Source organism: Oncorhynchus kisutch, linkage group LG30, assembly GCF_002021735.2.
Source record: "Oncorhynchus kisutch isolate 150728-3 linkage group LG30, Okis_V2, whole genome shotgun sequence".
NCBI lineage: Eukaryota > Metazoa > Chordata > Actinopteri > Salmoniformes > Salmonidae > Oncorhynchus > Oncorhynchus kisutch.
In genome coordinates, this window is record NC_034203.2 from 39,877,796 (window position 1) to 39,902,849 (window position 25,054).

The 25,054-nt window shown below is 46.5% G+C and overlaps 1 protein-coding gene across 2 annotated transcripts in view; it reads right to left on the minus strand.

Annotated features, from left to right (window-relative positions):
• The window catches only part of LOC109874781 (protein kinase C iota type-like), a 45,592-nt gene that overhangs the window by 15,489 nt on the left and 5,049 nt on the right, over positions 1-25,054 (minus strand). For both annotated transcript variants that reach the window (XM_031810591.1, XM_031810590.1), the window contains 8 exons: positions 6,119-6,240; positions 4,367-4,456; positions 3,418-3,468; positions 3,217-3,302; positions 2,587-2,721; positions 1,669-1,732; positions 880-935; positions 102-278 (listed from right to left, as the gene is read on the minus strand). In XM_031810591.1, coding sequence (XP_031666451.1) covers positions 102-278; positions 880-935; positions 1,669-1,732; positions 2,587-2,721; positions 3,217-3,302; positions 3,418-3,468; positions 4,367-4,456; positions 6,119-6,240 — 781 coding nt within the window. The remainder of the gene's footprint in view (positions 1-101; positions 279-879; positions 936-1,668; positions 1,733-2,586; positions 2,722-3,216; positions 3,303-3,417; positions 3,469-4,366; positions 4,457-6,118; positions 6,241-25,054) is intronic.

Genomic DNA, 25,054 nt, shown 5'->3' on the forward strand with positions numbered 1-25,054 from the left:
GTGTGTGTGTTTACAGGTATCGGTGTGTGTTTACATGTACCAGTGTGTGTGTGTGTGTGTGTGTGTGTGTGTGTGTGTGTGTGTGTGTGTGTGTTTAGTACCTCGTCGTCGTTGACCAGCTCCTTCTTAACCACCTTCATGGCGTAGATCCTCTCTGTCTTCTTGAGTCGGACCAGCAGGACCTTGGCATAGCTGCCCCGGCCAATCACGCTCAGCAGATCAAAGTCCACCAGACCCAGACTGGAAGCTGACTTCCCCGTGTCTCTGCTGCAGCGCGCCTACAGGACAGACAGAGAGACAGAGTTAAACATGAGACAGAGACACGAGGTAGAGACAGACGTGAGACAGAGACACGAGGTAGAGACAGACGTGAGACCAGAGACACGAGGTAGAGACAGACGTGAGACCAGTGACACGAGGTAGAGACAGACGTGAGACCAGTGACACGAGGTAGAGACAGACGTGAGACCAGAGACACGAGGTAGAGACAGACGTGAGACCAGAGACACGAGGTAGAGACAGACGTGAGACCAGAGACACGAGGTAGAGACAGACGTGAGACCAGAGACACGAGGTAGAGACAGACGTGAGACCAGAGACACGAGGTAGAGACAGACGTGAGACCAGAGACACGAGGTAGAGACAGACGTGAGACCAGAGACACGAGGTAGAGACAGACGTGAGACCAGAGACACGAGGTAGAGACAGACGTGAGACAGTGACACGAGGTAGAGACAGACGTGAGACCAGTGACACGAGGTAGAGACAGACGTGAGACCAGAGACACGAGGTAGAGACAGACGTGAGACAGAGACACGAGGTAGAGACAGAGACACGAAGTAGAGACAGATAAACACAGACATTTGGCAACAAACACACCTCTTTCTCTTCTCCATCGGAGTTCAGACTCTCACTGGAGTCTTTGTTCTGAGGACCTGAGTAGAGAACGAGAGAGTGATACAGAAGGCTTCCTCCTAGACACTAGATAGTGATACAGAAGGCTTCCTCCTAAACACTAGAGAGTGATACAGAAGGCTTCATCCTAGACACTAGAGTGTGATACAGAAGGCTTCCTCCTAGACACTAGAGAGTGATACAGAAGGCTTCCTCCTAGACACTAGAGAGTGATACAGAAGGCTTCCTCCTAGACACTAGAGAGTGATACAGAAGGCTTCCTCCTAGACACTAGAGAGTGATACAGAAGGCTTCCCCCTAGACACTAGAGAGTGATACAGAAGGCTTCCTCCTAGACACTAGAGAGTGATACAGAGGGCTTCCTCCTAGACACTAGAGTGATACAGAAGGCTTCCTCCTAGACACTAGAGAGTGATACAGAAGGCTTCCTCCTAGACACTAGAGTGATACAGAAGGCTTCCTCCTAGACACTAGAGTGATACAGAAGGCTTCCCCCTAGACACTAGAGAGTGATACAGAAGGCTTCCCCCTAGACACTAGAGAGTAATACAGAAGGCTTCCTAGTGGGAATGTTAAGCCTTCTCATTCAGCCAGCCACTGGGCTTATTAAAGCGGTCTTCCTGCTAGATGCAACTTAGTGACTAAGGTCTGAAGGAACTATTCATTTAGCCAAAATGTCTTTGATTGTTTACCTAGTTTTGCTCACCAAGGCTAATTATCTAAGTCTTTAACAAGGCGGTGTGCGTGCATTACCTGGCTGTCCAGAGTGGTCTAATGGTGTGATGGAGGCCCCCCTATCAGGCCCCATGATGGGCTCCTAGACAGAGGAGAGATATGAGAGAACGACAGAGAAAAAGGAATCATTGAGAAATAGGAGGCAAAAAGTATTTCAAGTCAGTCCTTTATGAGTCCGAAACTACAGTAGGTCCAGGGCCCACAGTCTCTCTGTCCGCATAGCTGAACCAAGTTAACACTCAGGGCCCACAGTCTCTCTGTCCGCATAGCTGACCCAAGTTAACACTCAGGGCCCACAGTCTCTCTGTCCGCATAGCTGAACCAAGTTAACACTCAGGGCCCACAGTCTCTCTGTCCGCATAGCTGAACCAAGTTAACACTCAGGGCCCACAGTCTCTCTGTCCGCATAGCTGAACCAAGTTAACACTCAGGGCCCACAGTCTCTCTGTCCGCATAGCTGAACCAAGTTAACACTCAGGGCCCACAGTCTCTCTGTCCGCATAGCTGAACCAAGTTAACACTCAGGGCCCACAGTCTCTCTGTCCGCATAGCTGAACAAAGTTAACACTCAGGGCCCACAGTCTCTCTGTCCGCATAGCTGAACCAAGTTAACACTCAGGGCCCACAGTCTCTCTGTCCGCATAGCTGAACCAAGTTAACACTCAGGGCCCACAGTCTCTCTGTCCGCATAGCTGAACCAAGTTAACACTCAGGGCCCACAGTCTCTCTGTCCGCATAGCTGAACCAAGTTAACACTCAGGGCCCACAGTCTCTCTGACCGGATAACTGACCTAAGGTAAAACTCAGGGCCCACAGTTTCTCTGACCGCATAACTGAACTAAGGTAAAAACTCAGGGCCCACAGTTTCTCTGACCGCATGACTGAAGAAAAGTAAAACTCAGGGCCCCCAGGCTCTGCCTGCTCTCTGCATCTCACCTGGATCTGTTTACCACACTCCACGCTGACCAGTTTGTGACACTTCTTGTGGACCAGCAGTTTGCAGTTGATGCATTTGTAGCCCTGTCTCCCCAGACCCCAGATACGGTCTGTGCAGATGGCACAGTGAGCTCTCTACCATGAGTATACAGGAGAGAACAGACAAATTTAAAACAATCACAACCACCTTCAAAAATCAACTTATCATTAATACAGCTAAGTCACTGATTGGGACAGCAGAGATAGAGAGATGGAGTGGAAGAGAGAGAGATGAGAGAGAAAGAGACACAGGGACAGAGAGATGGAGTAGAAGAGAGAGAGATGAGAGAGAAAGAGACACAGGGACAGAGAGATGGAGTGGAAGAGAGAGAGATGAGAGAGAAAGAGACACAGGGACAGAGAGATGGAGTGGAAGAGAGAGAGATGAGAGAGAAAGAGACAGGGACAGAGAGATGGAGTGGAAGAGAGAGAGATGAGACAGATGGAGTGGAAGAGAGAGAGATGAGAGAGAGATGAGAGAGAAAGAGACACAGGGACAGAGAGATGGAGTGGAAGAGAGAGAGAGATGAGAGATGGAGTGGAAGAGAGAGAGATGAGAGAAAGAGACACAGACACAGAGAGGATTCTCACCCTGTTGAACCGTTTGGGTTGGAAGACATGACCACTAGCATAGTAGAGTTTCCTCCAGCGCCGCGCACCACGACGATATATAGACTCTGAGGAAGAGAAGAACACAGGGATTACTGGAACACATGTGTGTGTGTGTGTGTGTCTCAGAGAGATACTCCAATCTTCAGAGAACAATAGAAGGGACAAGAGATGTAGACTTACTGTCTTCTCCTGGACAGGGCATGCCAGGCTTCTCTGGGATACATGGAAACACTGAAGGAAGAAAGGGACACCATTAAACCATGGTTGCAATTCCTACCTCACACGTGCCTGTGTGTGCGCCAGAGGTGGGGTAGAGTGGATGCTCTCATTATCTAGCAGACTCTGCCCTTCCCCCTATCCTCCACCTCCCCCCTCCTCTCCTGCTCTGGTCCACCTCCCCCCTCACTCTCCTGCTCTGGTCCCCCACCCCCACTCTCCTGCTCTGTTCCCCCCCCACTCTCCCCCACCCCTGCTCTGCCCCCCCCACACCTCTCCTGCTCTGGTCCCCCCCCCCTCTCCTCTACTTCCTCCATCTTGCTCTTAACCTGTGGCCCTGCTTTCTCTCCGGTGTTGATAAAAGACAACCAATCTCACATGCACCGACAGACAGACAACTCTATAAACACTGGTCTATTTCCTGGTGTCTGTGAGGCTGTGTGATGTTTATCTAGTTAGCAGGAGAGTATCAGTGGAATAGACAGAGTGTGACTTATAATGGTGTCTGCTGTTGTAAAAAACAAACATTTATTAAATTCAATAAATACATTGAATTGAATGTAATGGAAGCTCAGTATACTTATTCTGTTGTCGTGATGTTGTCTGCACTGTCAGACCAGCAAAGACTTCCCCTTGGGTATCAAAACAGTTTATACATTTGGGAAGGCTGGTAGCCTAGAGGTTGGGCGCGACAAGCCACTAACTGAAAGGTACCTGGTTCGACTCCCCCCAAGCCGACATGGTGACAAATCTGACGATGTGCCCTTGAGCAAGGCACTTCACCGTAATTGTTCATGCAAGGCGCTCTGAATAAGAGTGTCTGCTAAATGACTAAATGTTTTTTAAATTTTTTATTATTAATGGAAGGTTTATGTATTTTTACTATGTTGTCAGATGCAGAAGGTCTCGTTACCGTGGATGATGAGTTCAGAGTCTTTGTTGACTTCGTAGAGCCTCAGGGCTTCCACCAGCTCCAGCTGAGACGATACTGTACACGGGTCACCTGGGAAGACGGAGAGACGGAGAGACGGGTCATGGCTGGGTCACTGTGTACTCCGTGTACATCCAAGTGTCTAATGATAGATAAACCTACTGGAACCACCCGATTCCCTATTCAGTGCACAAATACTTCTGACCAGAGTCACAAAGGCCGATATGATAGTCCGAATAATTTAATCTGCCCAAACACCACAAGATAACACAAAGCCAGTGTGTTACTTTTACAGTGAAGACTCTCAAAATGTCTCTAAGCTGAGGTTATTGAGATATTCTCAATATTGAATATCCGTGTCTAAGACAGAGAGCGTGTAGGTGTGTGTGGAGGCAGTGTCTCGGTCTTCATTATGTTAAGTTTGTTTTTCAGAGCCTAGTGGAGTATAAGATAGAGAGATCGAGTCATGCATCTTCATCACACCCAGCCCACATGGGCTTACAAGACACCGTATTTGCTGTATCCAAATAAAATGATCATACACACACACACACACACACACATATATATATATATATATATATATATGAAACGCAAAACAAAAACCTTTCAGTTATACAACTTATCTTGTCGTGTCACTTTGGAAATAAAGTTTGCAACCAGCAACACTTATTTTCTGGGTAGCCAGCCCAGTTTGTTCATCACTACTCCAAACAAGGTTACTCTTAAATCATCGTATAAAGTCAAATACAAAACACAGTTCATTCTCCATCTCCCCTAAAGGCACACCCACCACTGCCTTCTCTCTGCATATCAAACCACACCCGTATCTCTACATAGTGATACTTCTGGCTAGTCACAATGAGTGTGATCTGAGATCTGCCCATGAAGACATCTCTAATAAATGAGAAAGATGGATGGATGGATGGAGGTGGATATATAGTTTGTTTTGTATTGTAATGTTTATTAAAATTGTATAAACTGCCTTAATGTTGCTGGACTCCAGGAAGAGTAGCTGCTGCCTTGGCAGGAACTACATGGTGATCCTTATTAAAACCCCAGGAAGAGTAGCTGCTGCCTTGGCAGGAACTACATGGTGATCCTTAATAAACCCCAGGAAGAGTAGCTGCTACCTTAAATGGTGATCCTTAATTAATAAACCCCAGGAAGAGTAGCTGCTGCCTTGGCAGGAACTACATGGTGATCCTTAATAAACCCCAGGAAGAGTAGCTGCTACCTTAAATGGTGATCCTTAATTAATAAACCCCAGGAAGAGTAGCTGCTGCCATGGCAGGAACTACATGGTGATCCTTAATAAACCCCAGGAAGAGTAGCTGCTACCTTAAATGGTGATCCTTAATTAATAAACCCCAGGAAGAGTAGCTGCTGCCTTGGCAGGAACTACATGGTGATCCATAATAAACCCCAGGAAGAGTAGCTGCTGCCATGGCAGGAACTAATGGTGATCCTTAATAAACCCCAGGAAGAGTAGCTGCTGCCTTGGCAGAACTAAATGGTGATCCATAATAAACCCCAGGAAGAGTAGCTGCTGCCTTGGCAGGAACTACATGGTGATCCTTAATAAACCCCAGGAAGAGTAGCTGCTGCCATGGCAGGAACTACATGGTGATCCATAATAAACCCCAGGAAGAGTAGCTGCTGCCTTGGCAGGAACTACATGGTGATCCATAATAAATAAACACATATTTAGAAGGAGAACTACGGTAAACAAACCTTCTTCGTCGATCCACTTCATGGTGAAGAGCTGGTCGTTGTCCATGCAGCACATGTCTTTGACCTCCCCATACAGCTCCTCGTAGGAGATGGACGGCTCAAAGTGGGTGATCATGATGTCCCTGAGAGAGAGAGGGGACAGGATACATTAAATACACACTCTTATGTTCTCAAAGTGGCACGTATACAAAAAGTCTCAGAGTAGGAGAGCTGATCTAGGACCAGGTACCCTCTTGTCCATATAATTATGATCTGCAAACCAATACTGATCCAAGATCCACAGCACTACTAGCCTGAGATGCTTTGTAAATACAGGCCAGTGTATATATACAATTATGTGTAGGGCCACATGACCTGACCAGGAGAAAAAAAATCAGAAATGCATAGAGAGAGAATGAATATGAAATGGTAAATCCCAGTTTTTTTTTTATAGCTGTAGTTGCCTGTTATTGCTATGAAATGTCCAACATCTGACTCTAGATCAGGGATGGGCAACTGTTGGCCCGTGGATCAATTCCCCTATTGTTGGTGGTGGGAGAGAACTCAGTCGGGGTCTCAACTTACTGTTGTGAGTTAGAATAGAATACACAAGGTGCTGTTGTGTATTATCAGGTTTAATCTCGTTATGTCAGTCTGTAACCAAATTTCCACCCACAGGTTTAATCTCGTTATGTCAGTCTGTAACCAAATTTCCACCCACAGGTTTAATCTTGTTATGTCAGTCTGTAACCAAATTTCCACCCACAGGTTTAATCTCGTTATGTCAGTCTGTAACCAAGTTTCCACCCACAGGTTTAATCTCGTTATGTCAGTCTGTAACCAAGTTTCCACCCACAGGTTTAATCTCGTTATGTCAGTCTGTAACCAAGTTTCCACCCACAGGTTTAATCTCGTTATGTCAGTCTGTAACCAAATTTCCACCCACAGGTTTAATCTCGTTATGTCAGTCTGTAACCAAATTTCCACCCACAGTTTTAATCTTGTTGTGTCAGTCTGTAACCAAATTTCCACCCACAGTTTTTATGCAAGTAAAGTAATACTGTATAAAATAAAATAAATTCACGACAGCTGTGATGGAAACAGGAAGTTTCGGAACAATAGTATAAATTCAGACCGATCATTTGTTCTTTCAAGATGGTGGAATGTTTGGGTCCGTAAAATTAATTAGGCTACAAATGGAGGTGGACAAATATAGATATAACAACCATCAAATGGAGGTAAACTTGAGGAGTCACGCGATGATCTGGTATTCGGACCTCCCACTACGACTCTGTAAACCATGCAGTTTATTAGGCCACAGATTAAATTAGTTTTTTTTTTTGTTGCCTTTACCTCCCTTATCTCACCTCATTTGCTCACATCGTATATAGACTTGTTTATACTGTATTATTGACTGTATGTTTGTTTTACTCCATGTGTAACTCTGTCGTTGTATCTGTCGAACTGCTTTGCTTTATCTTGGCCAGGGTCGCAGTTGTAAATGAGAACTTGTTCTCAACTTGCCTACCTGGTTAAATAAAGGTGTTCTCAACTAGCCTACCTGGTTAAATAAAGGTGTTCTCAACTAGCCTACCTGGTTAAATAAAGGTGTTCTCAACTAGCCTACCTGGTTAAATAAAGGTGAAATAAATCAAATCAAATAAAAAGTTCTGATGAACTTCACAGGGTGGTGCACGGTGACGGGCTTGATGCTGCCAACCAATAAATATTCAGGGTCTTATTCATGGTTACATGACGATCAATGCTTGACAACAAAAATATTTTTGCTCTTATTCATAATAATTCCATTATATTTACACACACACACACACACTAGTCTACCTGCACTGTATCTGCGACCTGTTGGCTAGAGAGCACGTGTCCAGACCAGAGTAGAGTAGACATTTACTCTGTAACACAACTGTTTTTGTGACAAAACTATCAGTAGTGTTGAAAATATGACAGAAACACATTGTACATTCGGTTTTTATTCAGTACATGAAAATGTTAAGCGAATAAGTATATTTTGTGTGCATTGTCATCACACACTGATTTTCTATCTGCAACAAGTCTGTTTGGTGGAAATTCCACGGGTGAGAAAATAAACATATTCTGCATGCAGATTTTAGAACACTGGTATGAAAATCTGTCAATGTGATGGAAACCTACCTACAACTGACAGTCACTCAGTTAGCCCATGTGAGAAAAAACGACATCATTTGATTGGTACGTTAGTCTAGCCAGTTATCTAAACTTGTAGGAATCATGGTCGAACTGATTGAGTCGACCATGATTTTGTTAAGTCACTCTCACTCAGATATCATATATAAAAAATTAAAAAACATCTCTCTCCGCCCCATGGCAAAACGTGTACAATTGCAGTAAACTTGCTTTAAAAAAAAAGTACAACATTCACTTATGGCCTCCAAAAGGCTAGGGCCGACTGTGGCTGCATGTGTGAGTATGGATGTGGGTATCGTCAAAGTTGCCCATCCCTGGTCTGGAACAGCCTCTGGCCCATAACCTACCAGCTCTATCCACAATCACCAATCCCTCCATGGCCCCCTGATAGCCAGGCTAGCAGTCTACAGGACAGGAGACAGACGGATAGCAGAGCGAGACCGCAGCTCTCTCTGGCAGCATCCAAAATGACATCCAAAAGTACACTACTTTTGCCCAGAGCCCTATGGGAATAGGGTGTTATTTGGGATGCATGATCTGTCACAGCCAGAAGGATTGGTGGCCAGCGCTAGCAGCCCTCCTCCCTCTGTCCAATGACAGTATGTTAATGAGGCACAGGGGAGGCTGCACTCCTGGGTTTGACAGCCATCACACAGACAGCAGGCTGGGTTACACAGCCACCACACAGACAGCAGGCTGGGTTTTACAGCCACCACACAGACAGCAGGCTGGGTTTCACAACCATCACACAGACAGCAGGCTGGGTTTAACAGCCATCACACAGACAGCAGGCTGGGTTTTACAGCCACCACACAGACAGCAGGCTGGATTTAACAGCCATCACACAGACAGCAGGCTGGGTTTCACAACCACCACACAGACAGCAGGCTGGGTTTCACAACCACCACACAGACAGCAGGCTGGGTTTCACAACCATCACACAGACAGCAGGCTGGATTTTACAGCCATCACACAGACAGCAGGCTGGGTTTCACAACCATCACACAGACAGCAGGCTGGATTTTACAGCCATCACACAGACAGCAGGCTGGGTTTCACAACCATCACACAGACAGCAGGCTGGATTTTACAGCCATCACACAGACAGCAGGCTGGATTTCACAACCACCACACAGACAGCAGGCTGGGTTTTACAGCCACCACACAGACAGCAGGCTGGGTTTCACAACCACCACACAGACAGCAGGCTGGATTTCACAACCATCACACAGACAGCAGGCTGGGTTTCACAACCATCACACAGACAGCAGGCTGGGTTTCACAACCATCACACAGACAGCAGGCTGGGTTTCACAGCCACCACACAGACAGCAGGCTGGGTTTCACAGCCACCACACAGACAGCAGGCGTGGCAGAGAGAGAGACCTGCACTGTTGCCACAAGAAAAGGGCAAACCACTAAGATAACAAACACCATTGTAAAAACAACACATAATTATGTTAACGTACAAAAGGGGAAAAAAATAAATGAACTATTTGCACATCATTACAACATTGTACATAGACATGACATTTGAAATGTCTCTATTCCTTTCTAACTTTAGTGACGGATGTTGACTGTTAATTTTGTTTTGTTTATTTCACTTTTTTAAATAATCTATTTCACTTACTTTAGCAATGTAAACGTGTTTCCCCATGCCAATAAAGCCCATTGAATTGAGAGTGGAGTAAAGGCCATCACAGCCAGTCTGACCCCTGAGGGCAGCACCTTTCATCTCACTCTCTTTACTACCATCAAAACAAACCCCCTCTCCAGCCCCCATCCCGCTGGGTCTCTTTATAGGGGGACAGTAAAACAGCAGCTCTCACAGAGAGACACCACCCACACTGGCATAGTCAAGGTCATCAGGACAGACGGACATCCACCCAAACAGAACCCACCCTCCTTCCTTCCTTCCTTCCACAGGGCCTATACACCAGACTGGAACCCATCCTCCTTCCACGGGACCTATACACCAGACTAGAACCCACCCTCCTTGCACGGGACCTATACACCAGACTAGAACCCATCCTCCTTCCACAGGGCCTATACACCAGACTAGAACCCATCCTCCTTCCACAGGGCCTATACACCAGACTAGAACCCATCCTCCTTCCACAGGGCCTATACACCAGACTAGAACCCATCCTCCTTCCACAGGGCCTATACACCAGACTAGAACCCATCCTCCTTCCACAGGGCCTATACACCAGACTAGAACCCATCCTCCTTCCACAGGGCCTATACACCAGACTAGAACCCATCCTCCTTCCACCAGACTAGAACCCATCCTCCTTCCACAGGGCCTATACACCAGACTAGAACCCACCCTCCTTCCACAGGGCCTATACACCAGACTAGAACCCATCCTCCTTCCACAGGGCCTATACACCAGACTAGAACCCATCCTCCTTCCACCAGACTAGAACCCATCCTCCTTCCACAGGGCCTATACACCAGACTAGAACCCACCCTCCTTCCACAGGGCCTATACACCAGACTAGAACCCATCCTCCTTCCACAGGGCCTATACACCAGACTAGAAGCCATCCTCCTTCCACAGGGCCTATACACCAGACTAGAAGCCATCCTCCTTCCACCAGACTAGAACCCATCCTCCTTCCACAGGGCCTATACACCAGACTAGAACCCATCCTCCTTCCACCAGACTAGAACCCATCCTCCTTCCACCAGACTAGAACCCATCCTCCTTCCACAGGGCCTATACACCAGACTAGAACCCATCCTCCTTCCACCAGACTAGAACCCATCCTCCTTCCACAGGGCCTATACACCAGACTAGAACCCATCCTCCTTCCACCAGACTAGAACCCATCCTCCTTCCACAGGGCCTATACACCAGACTAGAACCCATCCTCCTTCCACCAGACTAGAACCCATCCTCCTTCCACCAGACTAGAACCCATCCTCCTTCCACCAGACTAGAACCCATCCTCCTTCCACAGGGCCTATACACCAGACTAGAACCCATCCTCCTTCCACCAGACTAGAACCCATCCTCCTTCCACCAGACTAGAACCATCCTCCTTCCACCAGACTAGAACCCATCCTCCTTCCACCAGACTAGAACCCATCCTCCTTCCACCAGACTAGAACCCATCCTCCTTCCACAGGGCCTATACACCATCCTCCTTCCACAGGGCCTATACACCAGACTAGAACCCACCCTCCTTCCACCAGACTAGAACCCATCCTCCTTCCACCAGACTAGAACCCATCCTCCTTCCACAGGGCCTATACACCAGACTAGAACCCATCCTCCTTCCACCAGACTAGAACCCATCCTCCTTCCACCAGACTAGAACCCATCCTCCTTCCACCAGACTAGAACCCATCCTCCTTCCACAGGGCCTATACACCAGACTAGAACCCATCCTCCTTCCACAGGGCCTATACACCAGACTAGAACCCATCCTCCTTCCACAGGGCCTATACACCAGACTAGAACCCATCCTCCTTCCACAGGGCCTATACACCAGACTAGAACCCATCCTCCTTCCACAGGGCCTATACACCAGACTAGAACCCATCCTCCTTCCACCAGACTAGAACCCATCCTCCTTCCACAGGGCCTATACACCAGACTAGAACCCATCCTCCTTCCACCAGACTAGAACCCATCCTCCTTCCACCAGACTAGAACCCATCCTCCTTCCACCAGACTAGAACCCATCCTCCTTCCACAGGGCCTATACACCAGACTAGAACCCATCCTCCTTCCACAGGGCCTATACACCAGACTAGAACCCATCCTCCTTCCACAGGGCCTATACACCAGACTAGAACCCATCCTCCTTCCACAGGGCCTATACACCAGACTAGAACCCATCCTCCTTCCACAGGGCCTATACACCAGACTAGAACCCACCCTCCTTCCACCAGACTAGAACCCATCCTCCTTCCACCAGACTAGAACCCATCCTCCTTCCACAGGGGCTATACACCAGACTAGAACCCATCCTCCTTCCACCAGACTAGAACCCATCCTCCTTCCACCAGACTAGAACCCATCCTCCTTCCACCAGACTAGAACCCATCCTCCTTCCACAGGGCCTATACACCAGACTAGAACCCATCCTCCTTCCACCAGACTAGAACCCATCCTCCTTCCACCAGACTAGAACCCATCCTCCTTCCACCAGACTAGAACCCATCCTCCTTCCACCAGACTAGAACCCATCCTCCTTCCACAGGGCCTATACACCAGACTAGAACCCACCCTCCTTCCACCAGACTAGAACCCATCCTCCTTCCACCAGACTAGAACCCATCCTCCTTCCACAGGGCCTATACACCAGACTAGAACCCATCCTCCTTCCACCAGACTAGAACCCATCCTCCTTCCACCAGACTAGAACCCATCCTCCTTCCACAGGGCCTATACACCAGACTAGAACCCATCCTCCTTCCACAGGGCCTATACACCAGACTAGAACCCATCCTCCTTCCACCAGACTAGAACCCATCCTCCTTCCACAGGGCCTATACACCAGACTAGAACCCACCCTCCTTCCACAGGGCCTATACACCAGACTAGAACCCATCCTCCTTCCACAGGGCCTATACACCAGACTAGAAGCCATCCTCCTTCCACAGGGCCTATACACCAGACTAGAAGCCATCCTCCTTCCACCAGACTAGAACCCATCCTCCTTCCACAGGGCCTATACACCAGACTAGAACCCATCCTCCTTCCACCAGACTAGAACCCATCCTCCTTCCACCAGACTAGAACCCATCCTCCTTCCACAGGGCCTATACACCAGACTAGAACCCATCCTCCTTCCACCAGACTAGAACCCATCCTCCTTCCACAGGGCCTATACACCAGACTAGAACCCATCCTCCTTCCACCAGACTAGAACCCATCCTCCTTCCACAGGGCCTATACACCAGACTAGAACCCATCCTCCTTCCACCAGACTAGAACCCATCCTCCTTCCACCAGACTAGAACCCATCCTCCTTCCACCAGACTAGAACCCATCCTCCTTCCACAGGGCCTATACACCAGACTAGAACCCATCCTCCTTCCACCAGACTAGAACCCATCCTCCTTCCACCAGACTAGAACCATCCTCCTTCCACCAGACTAGAACCCATCCTCCTTCCACCAGACTAGAACCCATCCTCCTTCCACCAGACTAGAACCCATCCTCCTTCCACAGGGCCTATACACCATCCTCCTTCCACAGGGCCTATACACCAGACTAGAACCCACCCTCCTTCCACCAGACTAGAACCCATCCTCCTTCCACCAGACTAGAACCCATCCTCCTTCCACAGGGCCTATACACCAGACTAGAACCCATCCTCCTTCCACCAGACTAGAACCCATCCTCCTTCCACCAGACTAGAACCCATCCTCCTTCCACCAGACTAGAACCCATCCTCCTTCCACAGGGCCTATACACCAGACTAGAACCCATCCTCCTTCCACAGGGCCTATACACCAGACTAGAACCCATCCTCCTTCCACAGGGCCTATACACCAGACTAGAACCCATCCTCCTTCCACAGGGCCTATACACCAGACTAGAACCCATCCTCCTTCCACAGGGCCTATACACCAGACTAGAACCCATCCTCCTTCCACAGGGCCTATACACCAGACTAGAACCCATCCTCCTTCCACAGGGCCTATACACCAGACTAGAACCCATCCTCCTTCCACAGGGCCTATACACCAGACTAGAACCCATCCTCCTTCCACAGGGCCTATACACCAGACTAGAACCCATCCTCCTTCCACAGGGCCTATACACCAGACTAGAACCCATCCTCCTTCCACAGGGCCTATACACCAGACTAGAACCCATCCTCCTTCCACAGGGCCTATACACCAGACTAGAACCCATCCTCCTTCCACAGGGCCTATACACCAGACTAGAACCCATCCTCCTTCCACAGGGCCTATACACCAGACTAGAACCCATCCTCCTTCCACAGGGCCTATACACCAGACAAGGATCCACATGATCACGTCGGTCCATATGGAAAAAGGTTTTAAAAAATGTGTTGCTTTCAACCTAAACAAAATGTTTTTTTTTTTTCTACTTTCAGTGCAAAAGATGCGCCTCTTTCCCTTCAAATGATCATGACAGTCTGAGTAAGGTCATACAGAAGCTGGAGGTAGTTGAAATACGTCAACACTGTGCTATGTAATGCGTGGCAATAAATAATATTGCAGAGTACAACAGTGTGTGTGCAGCAATTTCTACCACTTTCCCATGTTGCGGGGTCTAGCCTGCTCCTGGGAAAATGGTTGGATGTGCTAGCTGTAAGCCTATATTACTACTGAAGTGCATAGCCTACTTTAGGTGAGCTTTAGGTGAGCAGGCGTAAGTCAAATATTGTGTGATAAGATAAATACATGGGACTCTGGATGACAACATAATGTTTGTTTCCAACATTAGGGGCTGTTGTCCTTAAGAAGTTAAATCGCCTTCGTGTTTTTGTTTCCTTACCACGATACTAACAAGTATCACACTATACTGGTATCGTACCCAGCCATACTTCTCTTTTTCTATTCCTCCCTCTCTGCATTCTCTCCTTCATTCTCTCCCTCCCCCTCATTCTCTCTCCATCCTGTTTGTGTTAATTAGTGACAGTACAGGAGGAGGAGTGTTGACCATCATCCTGGTTGGTAGCTACACTTCTACGGGCCTCCTTAGCACCAGAGCCACACACACACAGTAGCAACATAGCTAGTGGCTACACACCCACAGAGAGGCAGGGATCAGGGTGAATAGAATGGAGGGTAAGTTTGTTCCAATACCCAAATAACCACAGTTATAAAGACAGACTGCTCAATGATAGGGCCAACTGAATCCTTAGCACCAGAGCCACACACACACAGTAGCAACATAGCTAGTGGCCACACACACACGTTGTTTCTCAAATGAAACCCCATTAATTCAAGCCACAGAGTGCTGTTACGACACAGAGTCAGTATCAAGGCCAGCATACTTCATGACGTGACATCCAGCCAGGAAATCAAACCTTAATTCATTTATTTGTCAGGGACCTTGGTACAACATGCCAACACACCAGACGTATCATACGGTAGTCCTGAGCACTAGTGGTTCATTTAAACACCTTGCTTCAATAAGGTGGTTAAAGTTTTATCCCACCAGCAGCACTCTAACAAAGACACTGATGTTACTCCCCTAATGCTTTTCAGCATTAGCCTTCATTCATGGGGCAGCAGGTAGCCTAGTGGTTAGAGTGTAGAGGCGGCAGGGTAGCCTAGTGGTTAGAGTGTAGAGGCAGCAGGGTAGCCTAGTGGTTAGAGTGTAGAGGCGGCAGGGTAGCCTAGTGGTTAGAGTGTAGAGGCAGCAGGGTAGCCTAGTGGTTAGAGTGTAGAGGCAGCAGGGTAGCCTAGTGGTTAGAGTGCAGAGGCGGCAGGGTAGCCTAGTGGTTAGAGTGTAGAGGCAGCAGGGTAGCCTAGTGGTTAGAGTGTAGAGGCGGCAGGTAGCCTAGTGGTTAGAGTGTAGAGGCGGCAGGGTAGCCTAGTGGTTAGAGTGTAGAGGCAGCAGGGTAGCCTAGTGGTTAGAGTGTAGAGGCAGCAGGGTAGCCTAGTGGTTAGAGTGCTGGACTAACAACCGAAAGTTTGCAAGTTTGAATCCCCGAGCTGACAAGGTAAAAATCTGTAGCTCTGCCCCTGAACAAGGCAGTTAACCCACTGCTCCTAGGAACTAGCGCTATAGCCTCAGAAAACTACTGGATACTGCCATGGTTGGTAAAAACAACATGAGAAACTCTAGGCCTGCATGTAACTGTTCACCTGCCTTGGGGATGGAGACAGGCCTGGTGTTCTGCTGTGGGAATAAGTGGTCGTCTTGTCCTTTTTTTAAAATTTAGCTGTGAAGGTCACCATGACTTTGGCCTGAACCACCTCAGAAGATGAGTGTAACAGATGGATTGTGCAAATACAGTGGCTCGTCACTGGTGAGTAACAGAATTAATGCCATCTTTGATTCCACCTCGCTGTCCTTGCGCAAAGAGAAATTGGATTTAGTGTTGTTTCTTCACGGTGGGTTTAACCAAGGTTTTAGATCCAGAGAAATGGAACTGTGAGTTATAGAATTTCTGTTATATTTAAAAAACATATATATATTTTTTTACTTGCTTTTCAGCATTAGCCTTCATTCATGGGGCAGCAGGTAGCCTAGTGGTTAGAGTCCCCGAACTGACAAGGTAAAAATTTGTAGCTCTGCCCCTAAACAAGGCAGTTAACCCACTGGTCCTAGGCTGTCACTGAAAATAAGAATGTGTTCTTATCTGACTCTAGTTAAATAAAGATTTTTTTTAAAATAGGGGTAGTTCATTAGTTAGCCTATCATATAGACGCAGATCAAAAACGCTTCTTATTTTAAATTGTGCTGTGCTTCAGTCAGGGCTCGCTACAAATCATGAATCTAAAAAACTACATATTACAGTTCCACTTGTCCGCTCGGATTAAATATATCTTTGCTCTCGTCATTGGATCACAAGAGCTCTGACTGACGTGTAGGCTACTTTTCTGGCTACATACTTTCTATTAGAAACAGTAGAAATATGATTACCATGCATTGTTTTCAGCAACAACAACAAAAAATGATTTTTATTGTAAGCTAATTTACTTGTGTGTCTGGCTGCAAGCCAAATAGTGTTGCACTTCTGTTTAGAGGTCGACCGATTAATCGGAATGGCTGATTAATTAGGGCCGATTTTCAAGTTTTCATAACAATCAGTAATCAGCATTTTTGGACACCAATAATGGGCGATGACATTGCACTCCACGAGGAGACTGCGTGGCAGGCTGACTACCTGTTATGCAAGTGAAGCAAGGAGCCAGGGTAAGGTGCTAGCTAGCATTAAACTTATCTTAACATAATCACTATTTAACTACACATGGTTGATGATATTACTAGTTTATCAAGCTTGTCCTGCATTGCATATAATCGATGCATTGCAAATTATCGATGCGGTGCCTGTCAATTTATCATTGAATCACAGCTTACTTCGCCAAATGGGTGATTTAACAAGCGCATTCGCGAAAAAAAGCACTGTCGTTGTACCAATGTGTACCTAACCATAAACATCAACGCCTTTCTTAAAATCAATACACAAGTATATAATTTTAAACCTGCATATTTTGTTAATATTGCCTGCTAACATGAATTTCTTTTAACTTGGGAAATTGTGTTACTTCTCTTGCGTTCTGTGTAACAGAGTCAGGGTATATGCAGCAGTTTGGGCCGTTGCGAACTGTGAAGACTATTTCTTCCTAACTTCTTCCTGACAGCCAACTTCACCAAGCGGGGAATGATTTCACAAAAGCGCATTTGAGAAAAAAAGCATCATCGTTGCTATATTGTTTATATTTTGTTTATTCTTCGTTTTTTTTTACATATTTTTCGTTTTTTACATAGCTATCCCTTTAAAAACATTTTGCTAAACCTAAGCTTCCAAATACGCTGGATCTTCACAACTAGCTATCTAGCTAAACCGCAACCCTGGACCCTGGACGATTACCCCTGGCTAGCGTTTCCACCCACTTAGCTTGAAGCTAGCCCGGCCTGCGCTACCACCGTAGCATACTCCTGAGCTACAATACCCGGGCCCACGACCGGTCTATCGATGTCACCGCATGAAGAGGAATAAACAGACTCACCCCATCGCGACGTCCCCCAAAGGCTAACTCTCTAGCCCTCGCTATCTCCCTGCTTGCTAATTCGGCCTGCTAACTGCTAGCTTGTCCAGCTCCGGTCCGCTAACTGCTACCTTGTCTAGCCCGGGCCTACAAACTGTTAGCTTGTTAGCACAGGCCTGCTAACCGCCTGAATCGCCGCGTCCCAAACGCCCACCGGACCCATATTTACTTTCTATCTCTTTTGACTTTTAATTTGTTTATACCTTCCGGAAACCTGCCTCACCCAATGTGATACGGAATCGCTATTATTTTTTATTTATTTTTAGAACACACTCAAGAACCTCCAGAAGCTAACCAGCTAACTAGCTACAAGCTATTCAGTCATTGTTCGTTTTTTTAACCTGGATAACACTCGCCAGTCCAGCTTCCCTTCCCCATCCACCGCTGCCCCCTGGACACTGATCTCTTGGCTACACAGCTGATGCACGCTGGACTGTCCATAAATCACGGTACTCCATTCTGCTTGTTTGTTTTATCTGTTGGCCCCGTTGCCTAGTCTACGCCATTTTACCTGCTGTTGTTGTGCTAGCTGATTAGCTGTTGTCTCACCTACTGTTTTAGCTAGCTTTCCCAATTCAACACCTGTGATTACTGTATGCCTCGCTGTATGTCTCTCTCAAATGTCAATATGCCTTGTATACTGTTGTTCAGGTTAGTTATCATTGTTTTAGTTCACAATGGAGCCCCTAGTTCCACTCTTCATACCCCTGATAACTCCTTTGTCCCACCTCCCACACATGCGGTGACCTCACCCATTACTACCAGCATGTCCAGAGATACAACCTCTCTCATCATCACCCAGTGCCTGGGCTTACCTCCGCTGTACCCGCACCCCACCATACCCCTGTCTGCGCATTATGCCCTGAATATATTCTACCATGCCCAGAAACCTGCTCCTCTTATTCTCTGTCCCCAACGCTCTAGGCGACCAGTTTTGATAGCCTTTAGCCGCACCCTCATACTACTCCTTCTCTGTTCCGCGGGTGATGTGGAGGTAAACCCAGGCCCTGCATGTCCCCAGGCACCCTCATTTGTTGACTTCTGTGTTCGAAAAAGCCTTGGTTTCATGCATGTCAACATCAGAAGCCTCCTCCCTAAGTTTGTCTTACTCACTGCTTTAGCACACTCTGCTAACCCTGATGTCCTTGCTGTGTCTGAATCCTGGCTCAGGAAGGCCACCAAAAATTCTGAGATTTCCATACCCAACTATAACATCTTCCGTCAAGATAGAACTGCCAAAGGGGGAGGAGTTGCAGTTTACTGCAGAGATGGCCTGCAAAGTAATGTCATACTTTCCAGGTCCATACCCAAACAGTTCGAACTACTAATTTTGAAAATTACTCTCTCCAGAAATAAGTCTCTCACGGTTGCCGCCTGCTACCGACCCCCCTCAGCTCCCAGCTGTGCCCTGGACACCATTTGTGAATTGATCGCCCCCCATCTAGCTTCAGAGTTTGTTCTGTTAGGTGACCTAAACTGGGATATGCTTAACACCCCGCCAGTCCTACAATCTAAGCTAGATGCCCTCAATCTCACACAAATCATCAAGGAACCCACCAGGTACAACCCTAACTCTGTAAACAAGGGCACCCTCATAGACGTCATCCTGACCAACTGGCCCTCCAAATACACCTCCGCTGTCTTCAACCAGGATCTCAGCGATCACTGCCTCATTGCCTGTATCCGCTACGGAGCCGCAGTCAAACGACCACCCCTCATCACTGTCAAACGCTCCCTAAAACACTTCTGTGAGCAGGCCTTTCTAATCGACCTGGCCCGGGTATCCTGGAAGGACATTGACCTCATCCCGTCAGTGGAGGATGCCTGGTCATTCTTTAAAAGTAACTTCCTCACCATTTTAGATAAGCATGCTCCGTTCAAAAAATGCAGAACTAAGAACAGATACAGCCCTTGGTTCACCCCAGACCTGACTGCCCTCGACCAGCACAAAAACATCCTGTGGCGGACTGCAATAGCATCGAATAGTCCCCGTGATATGCAACTGTTCAGGGAAGTCCGGAACCAATACACGCAGTCAGTCAGGAAAGCTAAGGCCAGCTTCTTCAGGCAGAAGTTCGCATCCTGTAGCTCCAACTCCAAAAAGTTCTGGGACACTGTGAAGTCCATGGAGAACAAGAGCACCTCCTCCCAGCTGCCCACTGCACTGAGGCTAGGTAACACGGTCACCACTGATAAATCCATGATTATCGAAAACTTCAATAAGCATTTCTCAACGGCTGGCCATGCCTTCCGCCTGGCTACTTCAACCTCGGCCAACAGCTCCGCCCCCCCCGCAGCTCCTCGCCCAAGCCTCTCCAGGTTCTCCTTTACCCAAATCCAGATAGCAGATGTTCTGAAAGAGCTGCAAAACCTGGACCCGTATAAATCAGCTGGGCTTGACAATCTGGACCCTCTATTTCTGAAACTATCTGCCACCATTGTCGCAACCCCTATTACCAGCCTGTTCAACCTCTCTTTCATCTCGTCTGAGATCCCCAAGGATTGGAAAGCTGCCGCAGTCATCCCCCTCTTCAAAGGGGGAGACACCCTGGACCCAAACTGTTACAGACCTATATCCATCCTGCCCTGCCTATCTAAGGTCTTCGAAAGCCAAGTCAACAAACAGGTCACTGACCATCTCGAATCCCACCGTACCTTCTCCGCTGTGCAATCTGGTTTCCGAGCCGGTCATGGGTGCACCTCAGCCACACTCAAGGTACTAAACGACATCATAACCGCCATCGATAAAAGACAGTACTGTGCAGCCGTCTTCATCGACCTCGCCAAGGCTTTCGACTCTGTCAATCACCATATTCTTATCGGCAGACTCAGTAGCCTCGGTTTTTCGGATGACTGCCTTGCCTGGTTCACCAATTACTTTGCAGACAGAGTTCAGTGTGTCAAATCGGAGGGCATGCTGTCTGGTCCTCTGGCAGTCTCTATGGGGGTGCCACAGGGTTCAATTCTCGGGCCGACTCTTTTCTCTGTGTATATCAATGATGTTGCTCTTGCTGCGGGCGATTCCCTGATCCACCTCTACGCAGACGACACCATTCTATATACTTTCGGCCAGTCTTTGGACACTGTGCTATCTAACCTCCAAACAAGCTTCAATGCCATACAACACTCCTTCCGTGGCCTCCAACTGCTCTTAAACGCTAGTAAAACCAAATGCATGCTTTTCAACCGGTCGCTGCCTGCACCTGCATGCCCGACTAGCATCACCACCCTGGATGGTTCCGACCTAGAATATGTGGACGTCTATAAGTACCTAGGTGTCTGGCTAGACTGCAAACTCTCCTTCCAGACTCATATCAAACATCTCCAATCGAAAATCAAATCAAGAGTCGGCTTTCTATTCCGCAACAAAGCCTCCTTCACTCAAGCCGCCAAGCTTACCCTAGTAAAACTGACTATCCTACCGATCCTTGACTTCGGCGATGTCATCTACAAAATGGCTTCCAACACTCTACTCAGCAAACTGGATGCAGTCTATCACAGTGCCATCCGTTTTGTCACTAAAGCACCTTATACTACCCACCACTGCGACTTGTATGCTCTAGTCGGCTGGCCCTCGCTACATATTCGTCGCCAGACCCACTGGCTCCAGGTCATCTACAAGTCTATGCTAGGTAAAGCTCCGCCTTATCTCAGCTCACTGGTCACGATGGCAACACCCATCCGTAGCACGCGCTCCAGCAGGTGTATCTCACTGATCATCCCTAAAGCCAACACCTCATTTGGCCGCCTTTCGTTCCAGTACTCTGCTGCCTGTGACTGGAACGAATTGCAAAAATCGCTGAAGTTGGAGACTTTTATCTCCCTCACCAACTTCAAACATCAGCTATCTGAGCAGCTAACCGATCGCTGCAGCTGTACATAGTCTATTGGTAAATAGCCCACCCTTTTCACCTACCTCATCCCCGTACTGTTTCTATTTATTTACTTTTCTGCTCTTCTGCACACCAATATCTCTACCTGTACATGACCATCTGATCTTTTATCACTCCAGTGTTAATCTGCAAAATTGTAATTATTTGCCTACCTCCTCATGCCTTTTGCACACATTGTATATAGACCCCCCCTTCGTTTTCTACTGTGTTATTGACTTGTTAATTGTTTACTCCATGTGTAACTCTTTGTTGTATGCTCACACTGCTATGCTTTATCTTGGCCAGGTCGCAGTTGCAAATGAGAACTTGTTCTCAACTAGCCTACCTGGTTAAATAAAGGTGAAATAAAATAAAAAAAAAAACCATTCACATCAATCCCTTTCTTAAAATCAATACACAGAAGTATATATTTTTAAACCTGCATATTTAGTTTTAAAAAATACATGTTAGCAGGCCATATTAACTAGGCAAATTGTGTCACTTCTCTTGCGTTTATTGCACGCAGAGTCAGGGTATATGGAACAGTGTGGGCAACCTGGCTCGTCGCAAACTAATTTGCCAGAATTTTACATAATTATGACATTGAAGGTTGTACCTTCCCACCACCACCCACCCTGCTCCACTGAACTGCTACAGAACCTGCTGTGGTACTCTCTCACACACACACACACACAACCTTCACCCACAGAGAGGCAGGGATCAGGGTGAATAGAATGGAGGGTAAGGTTGTTCCAATACCCAAATAACCACGGTCATATGGACAGACCGCTCAATGATAAGGCCAACTGAATCATAACATGGTGATATTGACTATTCCATAAACAGTTCAGCCTAGCTAAGTGCCAGCCCCATTACGAGCAAAACAAATTGAGTGGTTTGACCGCTAACTGTAATTAAATCTAGCAACAAGATTAGGCTGCTTGTCAAACTAAAACAATCATAGCATCGAGCAGGGCTAATCAAGATTCAGCACATTGATCCATTTATAAAATTGGCCCTTTGATCCATTCTGAACATATATTTTTTTGAGCCAATAGAATACCATTTTTTTGTTTTTGTTACTGTAGTTAACACGTTGAATCAATATCACCTAATGTACCAGTTAATTTTACCTTTATTTAACCAGGCAAGTCAGTTAAGAACACATTCTTATTTTCAATGACGGCCTGGGAAAAGTGGGTTAACTGCCTGTTCAGGGGCAGAACGACAGATTTGTACCTTGTCAGCTCGGGGTTTTGAACTCGCAACCTTCCGGTTACTAGTCCAACGCTCTAACCACTAGGCTACGCTGCCGCCCCAGTTACAGCCGATCAGTGCTGCTAACATCAGCCAATCGGAGTTGACAGTACCAGTCCACCGCCTCAGCCGAGCTATTTTACAAGCTGGCTAGCAAATTTTACAAACATTTAGCACAGAGAATGTAAGCTGACAAAATGTTCCCTCAACTCAAAAGGAAATAAAAGTGGATGATGATAATCGTTGATTCATAAGTGAGTGGACTGAGACGTACCTGTTCGTAGAAATTGCGGGAGGGAAGCCTATGTGCCTGCTGTTCACAAGTCCACACCCAACTCTCCAGTTGGTTCAGATGTAGGGCAAAATACATTTTAAAACAGCCTCGTACAAGCAGAGCCAGGTCAATATTAGAGGTCGAACGATTATGATTTTTCAACGCCGATACCGATTATTGGAGGACCAAAAAATACCAATTAATCGGATGATTTAAAAAAAATCTATTTATTTATAATAATGACAATTACAACAATACTGAATGAACATTTATTTTAACTTAATATAATACATCAATCAAATCAATTTAGCCTCAAATAAATAATGAAACATGTTCAATTTTGTTTAAATAATGCAAAAACAATGTGTTGGAGAAGAAAGTAAAAGTGCAATATGTGCAACATAATAACACGGAAATATGAGCCTTTGGTCATTAATATGGTCCAATCCGGAAACTATCATTTAGAAAATAAAACGTTCATTCTTTCAGTGAAATACGGAACCGTTACGTATTTTATCTAACGGATGGCATCCCTCAGTCTAAATATTCCTGTTACATTGCACAACCTTCAATGTTATGTCAGAAATACGTAAAATTCTGGCAAATTAGTTTGCAACGAGCCAGACGGCCCACACTGTTGCATATACCCTGACTCTGCGTGCAATGAACACAATTGAAGTGACACAATTTGCCAAGTTAATATGGCCTGCTAACATGCATTTTTTAAAACTAAATATGCAGGTTTAAAAATATATACTTCTGTGTATTGATTTTAAGAAAGGCATTGATGTTAATGGTTAGGTACATTCGTGCAACGATGATGCTTTTTTCGCAAATGCGCTTTTGTTAAATCATTCCCCACTTGGTGAAGTTGGCTGTCTTTGTTAGGAAGAAATAGTCTTCACAGTTCGCAACGGCCCAAACTGCTGCATATACCCTGACTCTGTTACACAGAACGCAAGAGAAGTAACACAATTTCCCAAGTTAAAAGAAATTCATGTTAGCAGGCAATATTAACTAAACTATATTAACTATATGCACGTTTAAAATTATATACTTGTGTATTGATTTTAAGAAAGGCGTTGATGTTTATGTTTAGGTACACATTGGTGCAACGACAGTGTTTTTTTCACAAATGCGCTAAATCACCCATTTGGCGAAGTAAGCTATGATTCAATGATAAATTGACAGGCACCGCATCGATTATATGCAACGCAGGACAAGCTAGATAAACTAGCAATATCATCAACCATGTGTAATCAAGTGATTATGTTAAGATAGATTGTTTTTTTTTATAAGATAGGTTTAATGCTAGCTTAGCACCGTACCGTGGCTCCTTGCTGCACTCGCATAACAGGTAGTCACAGCCTGCCACGCAGTCTCCTCATGGAGTGCAATGTAATCGGTCATGATCGGTGTCAAAAAATGCAGATTACCGATTGTTATGAAAACTTGAAAATCGGCCCCAATTAAATCCTCTAGTCAAAATAGTGCGATCTGGCTATGCCAGCCTCTCTCCGTGTGGCTTGGACACATAGGGGAGGGAAAAATGGAGGCCTTTTACAGACACTGAGAATGTAAAAGAGTGCATGCATGCTGGCTGCAGTGAGGAGGTAACCATGGACGACAAGGTGAGAAATCAGACGATCTCATCGA